The 21,350-nt window shown below is 39.4% G+C and overlaps 2 protein-coding genes across 2 annotated transcripts in view; one reads left to right on the forward strand and one right to left on the reverse strand.

Moving 5' to 3' along the window:
* si:dkey-40c11.2 (drebrin-like protein) overlaps positions 1–16,043 on the forward strand; it is a 91,655-nt gene extending 75,612 nt beyond the window's left edge. The window contains exons 5-16 of the mRNA XM_063017483.1: positions 2,018–2,155; positions 2,248–2,325; positions 4,928–5,079; positions 5,677–5,731; positions 6,115–6,189; positions 7,518–7,623; positions 8,984–9,463; positions 9,547–9,879; positions 11,479–11,562; positions 11,718–11,827; positions 12,436–12,490; positions 13,882–16,043. Coding sequence (XP_062873553.1) covers positions 2,018–2,155; positions 2,248–2,325; positions 4,928–5,079; positions 5,677–5,731; positions 6,115–6,189; positions 7,518–7,623; positions 8,984–9,463; positions 9,547–9,879; positions 11,479–11,562; positions 11,718–11,827; positions 12,436–12,490; positions 13,882–14,018 — 1,803 coding nt within the window. The 3' untranslated portion in view covers positions 14,019–16,043. The remainder of the gene's footprint in view (positions 1–2,017; positions 2,156–2,247; positions 2,326–4,927; positions 5,080–5,676; positions 5,732–6,114; positions 6,190–7,517; positions 7,624–8,983; positions 9,464–9,546; positions 9,880–11,478; positions 11,563–11,717; positions 11,828–12,435; positions 12,491–13,881) is intronic.
* smn1 (survival of motor neuron 1, telomeric) overlaps positions 1–21,350 on the reverse strand; it is a 206,146-nt gene that overhangs the window by 33,425 nt on the left and 151,371 nt on the right. The gene's annotated exons all lie outside the window — the stretch shown is intronic.

Genomic DNA, 21,350 nt, shown 5'->3' on the forward strand with positions numbered 1-21,350 from the left:
AACTTATTTTCTGTTTGTGTGCCCTTGTGGGGCCTATTAAAGCTTTATAAACAGGTACTCTGCTTCACTTATTTTAAGGCATTTAAATATATTCCACCGAGTAATGCAGTTTTTAACTTTTATAATGTAAAAATACAGAAAACTGGCATCTATGAAGATCATTTTTATTCCTCACCACAATTTTATTTTATTAGTCTTATGATTACAGGTGTCTTCTTGTGCCTTATGAAATTTTAATTGATCATAACATACCTACAGTTTAAAACCTAATGCTGAAAGTGCCACGTTTTTTTTTACTTGCAGACATTTGGCCAGAACTCAGAATTGCTGCTTTTATTGGTACTTTGTAGGGATGTCCCGATCCGATCTCAAAGATCGGAATCGAGGCCGATCAAGGCATTTTTTAACTGATCGGTATCGGTTTTACTAAGGCCGATACTAAGCCGATCCTTCGTTTTACGTCAGCATGTCCACTGTGTCGAAATACTTTAAATTGGAAAGTGAAACAAGTCGAACAGTGAAGTGTAATATCTGCAATACGAGCGTTTCATGAGGCGGTAGTAGCAGAGCTGCGTTCATTACTGTAGAATTTTACTGTTTATATGGTGTGTGAGTCGAGGATCACTCCGGTTTACAAAACAATAACTTTTAATCCGAGTATGAAAACTTCAGGACCATAACATACAGCTTTTACGAGTTTACGTGTTACAAGACTGAACGACATCTCAGTATCAAGCACTCTGATTGGCTTAGTTATGTAACCGAGCGTCGTAGTGATGCACTTGCTTAATAAAGAAATAAATACACGGTATATTCACAAATTGTCTGGATCACAACACTTTATTAACTTCTTCTGTTATGGTACCGAATAGCGGACAGCTAGAGCCAAGCATGCTATTCCATGCACTATGGAAGCCCCAAAGGGTCAAAACACACTCACTTCGTGTAGAAACGTCCATCAAACCCTTGTCACAATCCAAGCACTTTAAGAACTGGCTTTCCTTCATAACATGCTTTCCATTTTATTTTGGTATTCAGGTTTTACTGTAATGCTGTTAAGTAACTTATTTGGGGTTTTTTTTATATTCAGGTTAAGCTGCTACACCACTTCTGAGTGGAGATTTCTGTTCATTTTTAGTGTATCACTGCATTAAACAGAATTATGTTCTTTGAATGTAAAGTTCAAAGTGAAACTGTAATTATCTCACTCATTTTGAGTGTTCTAGTTTTACTACTACAATGCTGCACTAAGTTTGATTAGTTTTATTTTGTAAAAATAAAAGAACTTTAAGCAATAGCTTGGATGCAGGCCATTTTTTTCCTACAGCACTGCAGAGCTATTCAGTTGTTAAACATGTACATTGGATTAATTTGAATAACTGTAATGTACTTGAAGTGTGCACTGTGTGAACAGTATTATCTCGTTCTTATCTAGACAATATCTAGAAAATACAAGTATGGGTTTGAGACTCGGGATCGGATCGGGATCAAAATTAATGATCGGGAACAAAAAAACGTGATCGGGACATCCCTAGTACTTTGGTATTGAGTTGCATCTATATATGAACATGACAATGCCATAAGCTTCAACAAACACAGACATTGTTGTCAAAGGAATTGTGGCATTCATAGGTTAAAATGTGTGAATTACAATAACTCCTTAGTTCTCAGGATTGTGAATGGTCCAACACTACTATGCTGAATGTGAATGTGAGTGAGTGAACAAACAGTGGTAGTTTGAGGTAATGGTCTGGTAATCAGAATGCTGAGAATCATTGCCAGGTTGCCACTGTTGGGCCCTTAACCCTTAATTGCTCAAAGGATATTTGGTCATAGTTGTAGGTTGTTTTGGATCAGTGTTTGCTAAAGGCTCTTAACATAAAATTTAACGTATATCTTGGGATGGACTGAATACCTGTGTTCCAAGTGTTTTGCCATGCTATGAATTTACATGATTTTTATGAGTTTGGGATTTACAGTTATTAACTCTTTTTTTTATATCTTCCCTTTCTAACAGGAGGCTCAAGCATTTATCAATGCCTCGAATAAAGAGGAGTTAACTGCAGAAAAGATTGAGACTATTCTAGCAACAGTTCGGCCACCGATGGAAAGATCTAGAAGAAACTCACGAACAACAGACAAAGAAGAGACTGTGGTAAGCTAAAAACAAAACCTTGCTATTCTAACGTAGGCCTTGTAGTGCTCAGTATGAGAAGAATTCAGCTTACCTGTACTTGCTGTTTGCAGGGCACAAACTACAGGAAGACCAACGCTGCTCTGGAGATAAAACGTATTAACAGAGACTCCTTCTGGGCGCGTGCAGAGGTACAGCCAGACTCTCAGCATACCAAACTCTATACCCTATCACTGCTGGCTAAAATATAATAAAGAAAACAGAAGCATTGCCTCATTTACTCATGTATAACACATTACATCAAAATAAAATTACAATAATAAAATAATAGAACATATTTATTACACACAGTCACATGTAGGCACTTTTTTTGACATCAGCAGATTTCAGTAGCTAAATAAGTAATACCTTACAGCTACATAAAATCAAACGTAGTCATGAAATGTGTTTAGGAGAATCATAGGCTGTCTGTTGTGCTAGTCCTCCACTGCTGAGATCTGAATTTGAATCCCAGTGATGCTATCGCCCAGTCGGGTATCTACACAGACATACTTGTCTGAGTAGGTGGGATGGTGGCCGAAGTCCTGCGAGGACTGGTGCCCTGTACCAGGGTGTTCCTACCTTGCACCAATTTCGGACCCACGTCAAGTGGTTTAGGAAAATAAAATAAAGAAGTATCATAGGATGCCACCTTTAAACAACTTGGTATGTTCATCCTGCAGTTGTTTCCCCCAATCAACTGTAAGTGTACTAGCAAAGTTGAAACACCTAGGAGTCACAGCAGCTTACGGAATGGGACCACAGAGAGCTGAATAAAAAAAATCTGTCCATCATTTAATGCCTTATTAAAACTGAAAGAAAAACATTTTATCTATTGGATGAATCTGGGTTTGGTGGATGTCAAGTATTTGCTGCTTGCCTGAATGGAGTAATTCCAGCAACCTCTTTTTTGTTGTCTATACTTTTCCTACTATCAGTTTCTTTTTATTAAACATACTTGTTTATGCACATAAATTCATATACAGTGTATCACAAAAGTGAGTACACCCCTCACATTTCTGCAGATATTTAAGTATATCTTTTCATGGGACAACACTGACAAAATGACACTTTGACACAATGAAAAGTAGTCTGTGTGCAGCTTATATAACAGTGTAAATTTATTCTTCCCTCAAAATAACTCAATATACAGCCATTAATGTCTAAACCACCGGCAACAAAAGTGAGTACACCCCTAAGAGACTACACCCCTAAATGTCCAAATTAAGCACTGCTTGTCATTTTCCCTCCAAAACGTCATGTGATTTGTTAGTGTTACTAGGTCTCAGGTGTGCATAGGGAGCAGGTGTGTTCAATTTAGTAGTACAGCTCTCACACTCTCTCATACTGGTCACTGAAAGTTCCAACATGGCACCTCATGGCAAAGAACTCTCTGAGGATCCTAAAAGACGAATTGTTGCGCTAAATGAAGATGGCCAAGGCTACAAGAAGATTGCCAACACCCTGAAACTGGGCTGCAGCACAGTGGCCAAGATCATCCAGCGTTTTAAAAGAGCAGGGTCCACTCAGAACAGACCTCGCGTTGGTCGTCCAAAGAAGCTGAGTGCACATGCTCAGCGTCACATCCAACTGCTGTCTTTGAAAGATAGGCGCAGGAGTGCTGTCAGCATTGCTGCAGAGATTGAAAAGGTGGGGGGTCAGCCTGTCAGTGCTCAGACCATACGCCGCACACTACATCAAATTGGTCTGCATGGCTGTCACCTCAGAAGGAAGCCTCTTCTGAAGTCTCTACACAAGAAAGCCCGCAAACAGTTTGCTGAAGACATGTCACCAAAGGACATGGATTACTGGAACCATGTCCTATGGTCTGATGAGACCAAGATTAATTTGTTTGGTTCAGATGGTCTCAAGCATGTGTGGCGGCAATCAGGTGAGGAGTACAAAGATAAGTGTGTCATGCCTACAGTCAAGCATGATGGTGGGAATGCCATGGTCTGGGGCTGCATGAGTGCAGCAGGTGTTGGGGAGTTACATTTCATTGAGGGACACATGAACTCCAATATGTACTGTGAAATACTGAAGCAGAGCATGATCCCCTCCCTCCGGAAACTGGGTCGCAGGGCAGTGTTCCAGCATGATAATGACCCCAAACACACCTCTAAGACGACCACTGCTTTATTAAAGAGGCTGAGGGTAAAGGTGATGGACTGGCCAAGCATGTCTCCAGACCTAAACCCAATAGAACATCTTTGGGGCATCCTCAAGTGGAAGGTGGAGGAGCGCAAAGTCTCGAATATCCGCCAGCTCCGTGACGTCGTCATGGAGGAGTGGAAAAGCATTCCAGTGGCAACCTGTGAAGCTCTGGTAAACTCCATGCCCAGGAGAGTTAAGGCAGTTCTGGGAAATAATGATGGCCACACAAAATATTGACACTTCAGGAACTTTCACTAAGGGGTGTACTCACTTTTGTTGCCGGTGGTTTAGACATTAATGGCTGTATATTGAGTTATTTTGAGGGAAGAATAAATTTACACTGTTATATAAGCTGCACACAGACTACTTTTCATTGTGTCAAAGTGTCATTTTGTCAGTGTTGTCCCATGAAAAGATATACTTAAATATCTGCAGAAATGTGAGGGGTGTACTCACTTTTGTGATACACTGTAAGTGTGTGTGTATATATATATTTTTGTAAAAACAAAGTCAAAGGACACGTGAAAGTGCGATATATTGTCACATACATTCAATTTGAGTTAAGTTTTACTATTGATCCACCTGTAACTGTTTTCTCAGCGTGAGGAAGAAGAGAGGAAGGAGGAAGAGAAGAAGAGGGCAGCGGAAGAAAGGAGACGCATCGAGAAAGAGAGGATCCTACAAGAGAACAAAGAGGCAGAAGAAAGAGAGAAGAAGATGAATGAAAAACTGCAAATGATTGAGGAACAAAAGTTAGAAACTTCACAATGTGTACACATTCAGTCATTGCCAGAATTAATGGCACTCTGAGTAGAAATAATTCAAAATAATGTTTATTAGGATTTTAACATCATGTTTTACACTTTGGTTACATTCATGACAGAACAGGTAGTTACTGCTTACACAAGATTCATCAGTTCACAAGGTTATATCAAACACAGTCATGGACAATTTTGTATCTCCAATTCACCTCACTTGCATGTCTTTGGACTGTGGGAGGAAACCGGAGCACCCGGAGGAAACCCACGCAGACACGGGGAGAACATGCAAACTTTTCCACACAGAAAGGACCCGGACCGCCCCACCTGGGGATCGAAGCCAGGTCCTTCTTGCTGTGAGGCGACAGTGCTACCCACTTAGCCACCGTGCCGCCCTAAAAATAATATGAGACACTGTCTGTGGTTGGATTTGTTAAATCACTTAACATGGGACAACAGTGGCCTAGTGGGTAGAGCTCTGGGCTGTCAATCGAAAGGTTGTGGATTTGAATCCTGGCTCTGCCATGCAGCCACTGTTGGGCCCTTGTGCAAACCTTAACTTCTATTAATGCTAAATATGATTTATTTCAGGAGAATGGAAGCCCTAGCTCAGGATGAAAACAGAAAAAAGGAGAAAACTCAATGGGTGAGTGCTATAGGAAGTCATTTTATTCATTTGATATTATTTACATCAACCGAATTATCCTGGTGAGGAGCATGGCAGGATCCAACAGAAAAAAACTAAGCCCAAGGCAGGAACACCCTGGGTAGAGTGTCAATCCATTGCAGGGATTCAGGCATCCCTCCCTCACACACAAACGAATGTCTGTAAAGACACCTGGTCCGCTAACAGCATCACTGAGATTCAAACTCAGATCTCAGCAGTGGTGGGCTAGCATAACAGACTGCTGCACCACCCAGCCGCTTAAATAATTTTGTTTATGAATAACGACCTGTGTCTTTCACCACAAATAGTAAAGGGAATAAGTCAGGTGAGTTTCTAATGGTTTTATTTATATAAATGGACAGGAGCTACAGCAGAGAGAGCATGAAGAGGAGATGAGGGCTCGTCTCAGACGCAGCGAGTCCATAGAGAAAGCAGCTGTGAGTAGCATCCAACCTTCATTTACTTTGGCTCTGCCACCTATTGCATAAATGACTTTACATGGGTTGGTTGTTTTCAGGTGTAATAGACTTTAACCTGCATAATCTCTGGTTGTTAGAAGAGATGTGTGTTAAAACAGTGTTGTACTCAATAGTTATACTTCATTAAAAGTAACACATTTCTGATAAATGAAAGTAACCCATAAAGTTACTAAAGAAAAAAGTATTTGAGTATTTTCATTTGGGTAATAAACGTACTCTAAATTAAAACAGTAAGATTTTCCACATCACTATAAACTAATGCCTACTTCACACCACACGATTTTTGCCCTGATTTACGCTCACTGAAAGGTCGCCTCAAGATGTGCCAGCAAATCGGCGTTCGCTCGGGGCTCGAAAAGCCAATATGGCGCACACAAAAGCTTTACAATATTTGTGACCTTATCATCCACGGCAAACCATAATGCCAACATTGCAAAAAATATTTATTTACCTCCAACTCTCTCTGTAAAACAGACAATCCCTGCTGGCCACATAGCCATATCCACTCCTTCAGCCAGACTCATTTCTTTTTCCTCCTTGCTTTTACGCTGCCCATCAGTGCACTAACAACTTGGAAAGCGCTGTTTGGGAGACTCCTTCTGATTGTGTAGAGTGTGACCCCCCCCCCACGCCCCCCCCATCACCGATCAGTCATGTAGTGTGAAAACCACAGTGACTTAAGACTCCCGATTACAAGAGATCAGAGTTGTGTACTGAACTGTACAGCGATCTGAACACCTTGAAAGTCGTGTAGTGTAAACTCAGCATAACTAGACGCACTTCACCACAGAGACGCCAGGGAACAAACCCAACTGCGGGATACAAAAACCGAGGTACCAAACTCATAACTGGCCAAAAGAATCTATATTACTATATTTTCCATCTATTTGGCTCCAATATGTGCGCACACAGGTAAAATTAGCTATACTGATGTATTCTAAATAACTTAAAATGTACAAAAAGTACAAATGTGTAGGAAGAAAGCAAACCCTTCTGGTCTTCTATTACTTCTTGTCTAAAAATATTTTCGTATTATTGGTGAACATTCTTTTCTACAGCATAGCTTTGCTTTAATGTGGTAAAAGAATGTGCAGAAAAGAACTCCACTCACTGCTGTTGTGCCACCTGGCCTTGATTTACAAAGCAGTCAGTTTAAAATGTCAACCCATTCCCAAAAATGGCTTTCAAACATTTGCTGACAATGTAAGTTCTGCTGTAGATTAATGTTAAATCTATTTCAATAAATAGCTTTGTAATATTACAGCGTTTGGATTTTTGACCACTAGGAGGCAGCAGCACTGATTTCCCAACGTTCCATGAATCCAAGAGAGTTTTTCAGACAACTGTCATCATCATCCCAAAATTCCACCAGTCCTGCATCACCACGCTCAGGTAAGAGTGTTTGGACTAAAACCAGAAATTCTCTTTATTTATAATCTTAAACCCCTGTTTCCTAAACGTTATTGTATTAGTGGGGTCACAGATGAGGCCAGTGGAATCAGTGTGACCTCACTTTCACAGAAATGTAATTCTGTCCAATCAACTTTATCAAGCTAAATAAATAAATAAATAAAATCATCAAGTAAGATTCAGAAAAAGTAGCTTAGTGGGGGGTTATGGGGAAAAACTTCAAAGAGAGCCAGAAGGCAAACCACCACCCTGATTATCTTAGGTCTATTCTCACTACAGTAAGTATATAACACTAACTACGGTAAAGATCTGCTGCTCATTTGCTTATTCAGAAAACAGGACTAAAATATAGGTCAGAGCACTTTTCCCCCTCCAGCATTGACACTGATGTTGGTTAAAAAAAACTCAACAACACTACTGCACCTGATACACTTAAAACACAACCATGTTGTTATAACGTTAGTTTTAATAACGCTAAAACCCCTACGCTTCTCCAGACTCATCTTGTTCAGGTCTAGCCCAGGGAACTAGGTATTTCCAAATACCTGCATAATACAGCAGTAAAGCCAGGGCAAGGCTGATCAGGACTGGTAATGGGCATCAGTGTTAGTTTCAGTTATATGTTCTTTCACTCACTTTCTAAACCGCTTATTCTAATCAGAGTTGTGGGGGCATTGGAGCCTATACCAGCTCTAAATGGGTGCAATGCACACAGAAACACCAGTCCAGTGACAGGGTGCCAGTCCATCACAGGGCAGACATACACACATAGACATACACATACATATTTCCATTTCCATATCAACCTGACTGCACGTCTTTGGACTGTGGGAGGAAACTGGAGCTCCCAGAAAAAAAAACCAGTGCGGACACAGGGAGAACATGCAAACTACACAGAAAGGACCCAGACCACTCCAACTGGGAATCAAACCCAGGCCCTTCTTGCTGTTAGGTGACAGTGGCTTGGTGGGTAGCACTGTGCCACCACATTACATGTTCAGTGTTTTATAAAACAGTAGCCAAGATTTTAAAATACATCATAACCATGAATTTATGCAGATTACATAGACACTTAAGCTAGTTAGCCTAGCGCACAGTGGTTATAAACAAGGAGCTCTGGACTTTTCTGGGCTCTTATAATAATAATCTGAATATTGCATGTGATTGGCTCAAGGCTATAAACTAAGCTAGTAATGGTAATTACAGCGTCTGCATAATTTAAATGAAAAAAATAGTACTGTGCTATGTGATGATTCATTTTATTTTAGAAGCAGTGTAGTGTACCGGTCAGTGTAATGGTCAATATAATGGCCCATTTTTGTTTTTTTCTCACATTGTACAGGCAAGCCACCATTCCGCCGTTACCAGCGCAGTCTGACAGACACGGCCTTCATCTTTGAGAGATCCAACAGCACCACAAGTGGCCCCACTTCCCCTCTCAGTCCCTTTGTCACTTCCCCTTTCTCTCGCACCGCAACTAGCCCCTCTATTCGGCCCATGTCTCCATCCAGTCCCAGCTTCCGGCCAATAACATCTCCTAAATCGCACCATGTACCTAGAAGATCTCCTCCCATGTCTCCTGTTCAGAGGTCTGGCCCACCTGTGTCCTCTCCACCCAATGTGCCAGATTCCAAACCTCCTCCACCTCAGTTCTCCCTCCCAGTGCTTCCTGTTGCTCAGGTGTCTGATCCACCTATATCTTCAGGCCTGGCTGAGGATGAACTCTCCAGTCTAAATACTGGTATTCAGGAAATTGCTACCAACCAGGATGCCCCTATTGTTCCTACTGGTGCCCAGACTGAGAGTCCAGTTCGTTTCAAAGGTAAGTCCAGAATTATATAGTTAGACATTCTAGACTTGAATACTGTATTTAGTCTATATCTAAGAATTGTTTTGTCATCTCAGAGCTTCATTCAGAGCCAAAAGAAGAGGTGCTGGTTGAAGAAGATGAAGAAGAGGAGGAGTTACCAGCAGAAACAAACACCATCTCTCTTCCACACTCAGAAAACAAAGCCTACATGCCACATTTGGAAGCCAGCATTGGCACTGTGGCTAGTCCTCTTATAGAGGAAGAGGAACCTGAAGATGATAAAGAACCCGGGGTGGAACTAGCCGAAGATACTGGAGAGTTTGGATTAAGTGTGGACCAAGCAAGACCTGAAGCACCAGGCAGTGAAGTATCAACACTGGTGGAACTTTCAGAGGAGCAGACCGAGGCTGATATTACAGTGGTCTCAGGTAAGGAGTACAGCGCTACATAGCAGTTATAAAAAAGGTACATTGTGGCCATTAAGGAATCACTACGGTTAACAACTTCATCAGCGGTTTATGGATTATGGATGATCGGCATTAAAAAATCCCTGCATTTTATTTTTAGATTCTGGCTATACAGGAGTGGACATGCACAAGCCTGAGGCACGGTTGTTTTTTAGGTGGCCCAGTGTCACTCAGATGACATTTTAATTGAAGCTCTTGGCCAGGGTCCATATTCAGTGGTCCACTTTATTTATTGCAAGTCCTATTCATTTAATTTTTTTTTTTACCTCTGCTTGTGGTGGGTCCTGCTTCCCCAGAATCACGGGGCGCAATGCAGTAACACACTCCAAACAGGACACCAATCCATCTCAGGGCCTTGCCCACACCTCCCCACAATTACTGTTGAGCATTCATCTGCTCCAGGTGGGAGTTTCTCCCTCACAGATTTGCCAGCTCCTTTGTTGGCAATCTGCCTCTTCTTTGAAACAGAGATGCCGTGTTTAGTCCAGTACATTTTCTAGCTGGCATTGGATGCCAGTATACTTTTATCTCTATAAGTAGGGCCTTAGTTACAGATTTTACAGATAAGAAAAGTGCCACATTTCATGGCAGTCATTAAATACCATACCTCATTAATTGAATGATAGAGTAAATGGAAGCTACAATACACAGCACAGCCTACCTACGTCTTTGGTTAGATTCAGAATCAGGATCGGTTTTACTCGCCAAAGTATGTTTACACACAAGGAATTTGTTTCCGGATGTTGTTAGCTCACTACAATTAACAAACAATACAATATACAAACAAACAAAACTACATTCATGACAGGAACGGTAGTGACTCATTACACAAGATTCATCAGTGCACAAGGTTATATCAAACACAGTCATGGCCAATTTAGTATCTCCAATTCACCTCACTTGCATGTCTTTGGACTGTGGGAGGAAACCCACACAGACACGGGGAGAACATGCAAACTCCATACAGAAAGGACTCGGACCGCCCCACCTGGGGATCGAACCCAGGACCTTATTGCTGTGAGGTGACAGTTAATAGTTGAATGTAAATCTAGAACATCTAGCGATGGTGCGAGGCTCTGTCTCAAATATGAAACTACTTGTCAGTGTTTTGACCCCCCTCTCCCACACACACCTACAGAATTGGTTGGGTGTTTTTCAAACTCAGTAACGTGAGTCGTGTTTTTAGCTGCTTTACACTTCGACATCTTGGACATTTTGACTAAGCGACTGCTAAATTAATTGCTGTTGGATTGCTAGGACCGTCTCATAGTGCAAATTAACCAGTAAACATAAAGCACTTGAACGCTACACAAATGAAAAATGTTAACTCACTAAACACAAACCTTAAAGTTTGAGTTTCACAGCAAATTGCATATTACACAGGTAAAGGCTCGTTTTACGGTCCATGAATTAGGTAGGGCCTTAATTATAATGGAATTCGGAGGTTTGTTGTGCTGAATTGCTATGTGACATTTTGATGCAGCCCCTATTCTTAGTCTATCCTCTAATAGATGTGATTAAATCTGAATTTCTTACGGTTAGTATTGCTCGTGTTTGCAGAGATTAGTGTAGCAGTATCTAAAACCAGACTCATCGAAGAAGACAGGCCAGACCAAAATGGAACACTCCCTCAGAATGGTACAGGTAATGTCTTTACAGTTCACTTATTACAGATGTGGAGATTTTAAAATGAAAATTTAGTCTTTAATTTGGTTATTTTTTGTGCTGGTCTTATGTGCTGAATCCCAAACCTTGTAAACAACGAGTTAATTGATTAACACAGTTTACTATCCACCTAGGTAAAGAATATGATGATTGTTCTGACCCCGGCACACCAGAGAGATTTACTTATGTAGTCAATCGTGAAGAGACTGATGAAGAGGGAGAAGAGGCGTTGGACAATGATGAGGTATGTTTTTCAAATCATCTATTTCTCCTCTAGTGCTCTAGTAGCAAATGTTTACATGTCTGTGAGAAGATACAAATAAATGTGTCCTTTTTCTATTTTAAAAATATAATTATAAATGTGAGCACTCCAAGTTTATAAATTGTGTTGCAATGCTGTAATTTATCACCAAAGCACACAGAAACATTTGCTATCAGAGCACTCGGGTGGTCCATTAATAAAACATGCTAGCTTGGGTGCGTCAACATGTTAGTGGAATGTTCAGACCTATCCACGGAAACTAAGCTGTGCATGCTTTCACATATTACATCTTTGCATGTGAATAGATGTGTAGCATCATTTATTAGCAACAAAATATTAGGAATTAATAAATGACAAACAGCATTTAGCATACTGTGTAATAATCTAGTCAATGTAAAAATGACATGGTTCCACTCAGGGTTTCTTCCTGTAATTTGAAGGGAGGTTTTCCTTGACACCGTCACCCTCGGCTTGCTCAACAGGGGTTTTTGGTCTGACGGTCCTGGATTCTGTAAAGTTGCTTTGAGACAATGTTTACTGAAAAAAAGCGCTATATAAATAAACTTGACATGACTGTTGCTTTCCTGCAGTCACCAGGAGGCAGCTCACTTCTGTGTGTACGGGCGCTCTACGATTACCAAGCAGGTCAGCACTCCTTTTTACTTCAATTCCCAAGTCCCAAGAGAGTGTCATACATTTTTTCTGTTTCTTTATGCCACATTTCTAACATCATTTTGTGATATTAGGATAGAAATGATCTCAATGTTATGTTTGGTTATGCTATCCTGTGATAGTATTTACTGGTTTCTTGATTGATTTCTTTTTTTGTCTCCTGGCAAATTGTGCACTACAATGTTTTTTTTATCATACTATAAAAAACTTTCACAAACACAACATATAGTTTTATTTATATTATTATTAATTATGCAAATTGTAAATGTCATTATCAGGTGCCCTGAACAAGGTAATTATGGAATATTTACAGGGGTGCTAGTTAGTTCCATCAGGGGTTGACAGTATCCATTTTTAATCCTGTAAGCCTAGAAGGTTCCCAGTTTCCCAAATAAACTGGTAATGACCATTCTTGCAGAGCTGCTTCAAAGCTCTAAGGTTACTTCTTAAATGACAAAACTTCAATCAATGTACAGTGATCAACCATAACATTAAAACCACCTCCTTGTTTCTACACTCACTGTCCATTTTATCAGCTCCACTTACCATATAGGAGCACTTTGTAGTTCTACAATTACTGACTGTAGTCCATCTGTTTCTCTACATACATTTTTAGCCTGCTTTCACCCTGTTCTCTAATGAGAACCCCCCCCCCCACACTGTAGTGACAATGACATGGTGGTGGTGTGTTAGTGTGTGTTGTGCTGGTATGAGTGGATCAGACACAGCAGCGCTGCTGGAGTTTTTAAATACCGTGTCCACTCACTGTCCACTCTATTAGACACTCCTACCTAGTTGGTCCACCTTGTAGATGTAAAGTCAGAGACGATCGCTCATCTATTGCTGCTGTTTGAGTTGGTCATCTTCTAGACCATCATCAGTGGTCACAGGATGCTTCACACGGGGCGCTGTTGGCTGGATATTTTTGGTTGGTGGACTATTCTCAGTCTAGCAGTGACAGTGAGATGTTTAAAAAAACTCCAGCAGCATTGCTGTGTCTTATACACTCATACCAGCACAACACACACTAACACACCACCACCATGTCAGTGTCACTGCAGTGCAGAGAATGATCCACCACCTAAATAATACCTGCTCTGTGGTGGTCCTGACCATTGAAGAACAGCATGAAAGGGGGCTAACAAAGCATGCAGAGAAACAAATGGACTACAGTCAGTAATTGTAGAACTACAAAGTGCTTCTATATGATAAGTGGAGATAAAATGGACAGTGAGTGTAGAAACATGGAGGTGGTTTTAATGTTATGGCTGATCGATCGGTGTATTTTGATATCTAAACCTATTGTAAAAAGAGATTAAAACATACAACATCTCACTGATGTGTAAATACTCTGCGCTTTCTAGAGGACGACACTGAGATTTCCTTCGAGCCTGGTGACATCATCAGCGAAGTGGAGACGGTGGACAAGGCCTGGTGGAGCGGCTTCAGCAAAGACGGGCGCAGAGGGCTCTTCCCTGCTAACTATGTAGAGACCATTTAAGGACCTCGTTTCTTTCTGGGACACTTCATTGTGCCTTCTGATTCAGTACCTACACTCAGTGACGGATGTTTGGGTACTCAGTAGAGGAAATCAAAAGATGACACCAGCCTAGTGGATGTGGCCTTTTTAGTGGAGGTTCTAAAAGAGGCCAAAATAACAAGATACATCAAGAATATAGAAATAATGTCCAGGATCAGATGTTGGGCAGAGATTCATGTATGATGAGCTGTCGAGAGATTGTTTAGGTTATTCTGAATAGGACTGTTACAGTTTAGAGTTTTCTAAGCATGGTAACCGCACAGAAAATTACTGTAGTAATAAAGTATTTCATTGGTCAATGAATAAAAACAGCAATAATGTTCCAATACATTTCACTTATTTTACTACCTTGGCTGGACAGCTGAGAGGTCACTCACAGTGCTACAGGAAAACAGTGGAACGTTGTTTATTAGACCCCTATTCAAACATTTTTGGATGGACATTTATCTCTCAGGTGCTTGAGTGGTGCAGCAGTCTTTTATGCTGTCCCACCACTGCTGAGAGCCGGGTTCGAATCTCAGCTGTACTATTGGCTGGTCTGAAAAACTAAACATTAGTGATAACAGTAAAAGAAAACAATAAATCCTGTTACTCCGAGGGTAATAAAAATAGCACCATACAGCTTGTTATACCTGACAGTTTTGCGGTATCACAGTTCCTGTGACGGTCCTAATAAACAGTCCACCATTGTTTTCTGGCTTTTTATTCCATATGATTTGGTTCTGCACTACGTTGATTATGTTTCTAACATGTAATCTTGTAAGTTACCATTTTGCTACTGGCTGATTCCTGGTTTTGTTGGATATGGTCACTCTGGGCTTTTGTTACAGCCACATATAGAGCATTTATCTATTTCATTATTATTTTATGTTTTTATGGGGAAGATTTCTGGTATTACTACACAGGGTCTGTGGCCCTGCTACATAGATTTTGATAATTTTCTAAAATATATATTTACAAACCGTGTGCTTTACTCGCTGTATTCCTGTAACATTACAAGCATCTCTCTGTTTAAAGTAAAAGGTTTTTCAATGTTGACAGTAAAGTCTAATGAACACAGAACAGAAGTATGTGGACACCTGATATGTGCATACAGTTTAAAATATGACCAGACAACCTTAAAATAAAAGCTTTCAGTGATTTGGCACGGCAACATAGCACCGTTATTACACACCACAGTTTAAAGTTGGTCAAATATCTGCCTGCAAGTGCTGCTGTTTTACAGTGGAACAGTCTAAAAGCAGCTTGACCAGCATACAAAAGTCATATGGTGAAAAACAAAAAGCATCTGTCTGAAACTGCCTCTTGAAGCAACTTTAGCACAAGGCCTGTTCAATAGGAGCCTAGTGGATTGGGTTTCCATGGCCAAACACCAAACCACAAGTATAAGATCATCATGCACAACCCCAAGCGTTCTCTGCAGTGATAAATCACACTGCACCACCTGGCTGTCTGACAACACCACTGAACTTAAATCAACATTCATAAAGAAAAGTTTCAGAGAGACATAGAGTTTTAAAGATCTCAGCTCTATTTAGCACCCCTGAAAGAAATGTACTGGAATACAGTAAGTAAGTCAGTTTAAATACATGGCTTCACTTTTACTTGTTCCATATATAGTGAAAAGTCTTTCAAAAAGAATGGAGGCTGTAATAACAGCAAAAGGAACAACACCATAATTATGTACTTAGTTTTCAATGGTATGTTAAGCACATATGGATCTAATGTTGGGTGTGTTCACATACTTTTGGCCACAGTGTATGATAAATGTAAAGCAACCCACAATTCATGAGTGTGACTGTAATCTGTTACTAACCTGCTTAATATAAAATGTATCTGTTTTTCTTTTGTGCTATCAGTGCTATGTAGACTTATCAGAAGATTAGAATTGTATTGTATAGTATTAAGCTTCTGAGAGCCTGCTGTCCCCTGTCTATGCTTTTTCTATTTCATTTATTTCAGGCAAATAAAATGATTTAAAACACACTGCGGTGCATTTTTTTTTTTTTTACATAAAAAGATGTACTATGCTATATTGTCTTTATCACTCCTATTAAAGACTGCACATTTTAGAAATAAATAATAATATTTTTTAATTATAATATATTGTATTATAAATACAATTTTACAAATCAAATAATGACGAGACTACAAGTCTAAAATGTGTACAGTCAGATCGAAACATTTTGAATATTATTGATATATTTTTTTTAACTACTGAAAATTAAGGCAGTCACAAAACAGTACACATTATTATTATTATTATATTTATTACTATTATTATTTAGTATATTTTATAGTAGTAGAAGCAGTTCATAATTGCTAAAAAGTTAACATTTTAAATAACTACAAACCTTTATTAATTATAATTATGTAAATGGGGCCACCTAATAAATGTTATATTGTTATTTGTTATTGTATGTTATTTTAAGAATTTAAATATTCAGATAATATTTAACAATATAATTTTCTATGGTTAAAACACAAGTTCAGTAAACAAAAGTGAAACGTAATAGTTTGGGACTACATTTACAACACAAGACTTTAAGCTCAGTTCTAACTGTAACCTCAATCTGATACTAGTCCAACCAGATCAGACTACTGAACTGTTCTGCATGTCTACTTCAACCCAAAACGTATTGTTGTTAGTGCAATTAGAAGGATTTACTATTGAATACTTGTTTACATTTTAAAGTACACAGATTTTGTTTTAATGTTTCACCGGTTGTTCATCAACCCGTTTTGCTTGAATAACCCTTTTAAGATAGATAATCTAAGTAAATACAGGTTATTATTACCACAGGCTCAGATTACAATCCCACTTCTTTCTGTGGCTGAACGTTAAATGTCATTACATAGGGCATACAGAGTGGTCTTAGAGCACCATTGTTTTCCATCCCATTGAGTACAAATGTAAAATAAAGAGGAAACAATTTATGACTAAACACAATTTTTATGTGGAATAGATTTATGGGGGGGGGGGGGGGGGGGTCTATGTGCCTCTAAGTGTGGATAATGAAATACATTTACATTTATTAGACGCATTTATCCAAAGCGACTTACAGTACTGTGACAGTATACTAAGCAATTGAGTGTTAAGGGCCTTGCTCAAGGGCCCAACAAGCACAACTGGCAGTGTTGGGGCTTGAACCAGAAACCTTTTGATTACTAGTCCAGTATCTTAACCGCTAGGTTACAACTGCCCTGTATATGTACATTTACATTTTCAGCATTTAGCAGATGCTTTTATCCAAAGCGACTTACATGATGAGCAATTGAGGGTTAAGGGCCTTGCTCAGGGACCCAACAGTGGCAACTTGGTGGTGGTGGGGCTTGAACCGGCAACCTTCTGTTTACTAGTCCAGTACCTTAACCACTGAGCTATCCCTGGCCTATGTATCAATATGTATATATTCAAAATCAATTGAGAAATATTTGGTTCAGAGGTGGGTCATTTAACAGCTGAGCTTAAAGGTTGAAGCTAACCTAAAATGTATGTATATTACTAATATTGCTTAAATAGCACCTAAAAAAAGCTCAGAGGTCCAATCTCCACTTGGCTATGTCCTTTACTGTACCCTTTAACTTATTTATAATGCAGGTAAATGACTTGGTGGTGTTGCTAATTTTTTCTGCTTGGTTGGACTGTCCTTGGTTAATCCGTGGTTTTAATGTACTAGTTATCAGACTCTTTATTACAGTCACCAGTTAGTGGATGTTTTAAAGTGAACATTATTGCAATTCAAATTTAGCTGACTAGCTTTGATTCTACACTTGATAGACTACTTTGAGTTGCATATAAAGCAGCCTAATTTAGGCAGTTAATCACAAACAGCAGCAGCATAAATAACTATCCATACTATGCTTACACATTTTACTAGTGACATCAAATCATATTTACCTTGTGTTAACATCCGTATTTTATCCTATTAAGTGATTTATTCAATTTAAACACATGTTCTTGCTGAAAGTCGTTGGTGTTAGTCATGATCACTTTTATTTATTGTACACCAAAATCAACAGAACAAAATTTATATAAAGGGAATCAGCATCGATGGGGTATTGTTTCTGTATCAAACAGGATAGGAACTTAACTATATTAACCAGGCTCCCTTTAACTAGATAATAAAGCTCCTAAATCATGCCACTCCAGTGACCCTTACAAGACCATTATTTCCCTGCATGAGGACATAATGATGTACAGGACCAATTTTTCTGTCTTTCACTCTTGCATTGTTTGAGGAAACTTAATTCAGGTTAAACAGCTTTTTAAATATTAAGCAATAGCCACATAAAACTACCCTTTTTAACAAAATAATGTTAAACAAAGAGGGCTGTTCAAAGAACACATAATGAACCTTTACAATACTCCTCTGCTTGATTTATTCAGCATTAATTAAATTACAGTTCTTAAAAAAGAATATATATTTGATATAAAAATCTACAAGAGAACCGATTCAAAGAACCGACTCACTGAGTCATCAAACAAACTCGAAATGACTGAACGGGTTTAAACAATAATTAAACAATTAGTTACTAATTATAAAAAAGTACTCATTTTGAACCATGACAGTAAACAGCGCACTAAACTAACACAATAATTCGAAGATAAATTTGCAATGCTTTGGTAATACTGTAATATACAAACATGCTAATAAAGCGTGATGATTGGTACACCTGCTTTACATCGATTAAACAGGTCATATTTACTGTAAGAAACAGCACCACGCATGCATATGTACTATTAATGCCATTAGGACGTGTTTATGTTGCGTTATGTTCGTGGTGTTAATTCTTTTATAACTGTTTACTGTGTAAAACTAGTAAACCGTATAATTAGCAAACCTCACCTCAGCTCAAACAGCGGCTGTTTCACGTGCTCGCGCCTGCGCTGCAGGTTCACTGATTCGTTGATAAGTGAGTCGTTAGCGCCATCTAGCGTTCACCACCAATCCACACTCCAAACTAGTTTAAAAGGAACAAACGTGGATGTGGTTATTACACTCATACAGTTTTATCCAAAACAAAGTTTCGTGTTTTACAACAAAACTTTTCAACTTGGGCCAAACCCTTCGTATTGACGTCTATTAAAGCTGCTGGGTTTAACTGGCCTGTTGTAATTAAACACAAGCAATAACTGCTTGGCAGCAATGATCTCATGTCCTACCTGACACGATTATCTGACCTGACATTGGATTGTTTTGCAGAAATCTGGCAACCTTTAAGTATAAATGCCCTTGATTGGCAGAATTTACTCTTACAATAATACACACTTTTTTTTTATCACTGACAAGTATTTCTATTAATATATTTGCCAGTGATAAAAAATAAAATAATAATGCAAAAATAATAGATAAAAAGATTAAATAAAATAGAGAGGTTCAGAGATGTAGGGAACAAAATATATAGGTTTAATACTGTGCATGAAAAGTCTATATTACAACATTTAGCTTTAACCCAAAGCCACTTATAATTATGACTTATTATAGCTCCAGCGTGGCAGATGTGGGCTTGAGCAAGCAACCTTCCAAGTACTATTCCAGTACCCTTAGTGCTAAACCACCACTACCCCTTACAATGGCACAAAGGGAACATTGCTTACCCGGTAGGCTGAAGGGTTGTGTCTCAATCCACACACATACTCATATACAGCGTGCTTAAAAGGATAGCTTCATCACTCATTCATTTTAGGACACTATGTAGTATATAGGTTGTTATTTGGAACAGAACAGGTCTCCTCTGCATGTGTAGAATAGAAGAAGAATGCCTTTGTCATATATACATGTACAGTGTGGGGCAGTGATAGCTCAGTGGTTAAGGTACTGGACTAAAGCCCACCACCGCCAAGTTGCCACTGTTGGGTCCTTGCTAAATGCTGAAAATGTAAATATACAGATGGGGCCGTGCCGGTGATCAAGTAGTGGGTAGCACTGTCGCCTCACAGCAAGAAGGTCCTGGGTTTGATCCCCAGGGGGTGGTCCGGGTCCTTTCTGTGTGGAGTTTGCATGTTCTCCCTGTGTCCACAGTCCAAAGACATACAAGTGAGGTGAATTGGAGACACTAAATTGTCCATGACTGTGTCTGATATAACCTTGTGAACTGATGAACCTTGTGTAATGAGTAACTACCGTTTGTTATGAATGTAAGAAAAGTGTAAAACATGATGTTAAAATCCTAATAAACAAACATATACAGGTGTACAGTACAATTAAATTCTTTTTTCGCATATCCCAGCTTTTTTTTTTTAAAGCTGGGGTCAGTGCAGGGTCAGCCATTGTTTGGCGCCCCTGGAGCAGACAGGATTAAGGGCCTTACTCAAGGGCACAACAGTGGCTGCATAGCAGAGCCTGGATTTAAACCAACAATCTTCCCATTAATAGGCCAAAGCTCTACCTACTAGGCTACTACTTCACTGTGTAGCCTGATACAGAGGTGTGTCAAGTCATATTATGTAAATGTGAGTTTCCTTATCTGATGTTTTTTTTTAATCTGTTTAAATTTTAGGAGACACTTGAACACTTTTGACACCTCACTTACAATGCAGGGCAACTAACAGTGTCAATAATTGCATTGACTGCATTAGTTAATGTTGAATATGGCAGAGTAATGCTACTGGGCGGCACAGTGGCTAAGTGGGTAGCACTGTCGCCTCACAGCAAGATGGTCCTGGATTCGATCCCCAGGTGGGGTGGTTCGGGTCCTTTCTGTGCGGAGTTTGCATGTTCTCCCCGTGTCTGCGTGGGTTTCCTCCCACAGTCCAAAGACATGCAGCCAGGCTAATTGGAGACACTGAATTGTCCTATAGGTACCTAGCCGCTAGGATGCATAAACCAGTGCATTGTAGTGCCGGTCCCAAGTCCGGATAAATAGGGAGGGTCGTGTCAGGAAGGGTATCCTGTGTAAAAACTGTGCCAAATCAATAATGCGGATCACGATCCGCTAGTTAGATAGTTAGACAGACATATAGTTAGATAGTTAGATAAATAGTTAGACAGACAGATAGATAGATAGTTAGATAGTTAGACAGACAGACAGACAGACAGACAGACAGACAGACAGACAGATAGATTAGATAGATAGATAGATAGATAGTTAGACAGACAGACAGACAGACAGATAGATAGTTAGATAGATAGTTAGATGAATAGTTAGACAGACAGATAGATAGTTAGATAGATAGTTAGACAGACAGTTAGATAGATAGTTAGATAGATAGACAGACAGATAGATAGATAGTTAGACAGACAGTTAGATAGATAGATAGATAGATAGATAGATAGATAGATAGATAGA

The sequence above is a fragment of the Trichomycterus rosablanca genome, chromosome 21 (genome assembly GCF_030014385.1).
Source record: "Trichomycterus rosablanca isolate fTriRos1 chromosome 21, fTriRos1.hap1, whole genome shotgun sequence".
Lineage (NCBI taxonomy): Eukaryota > Metazoa > Chordata > Actinopteri > Siluriformes > Trichomycteridae > Trichomycterus > Trichomycterus rosablanca.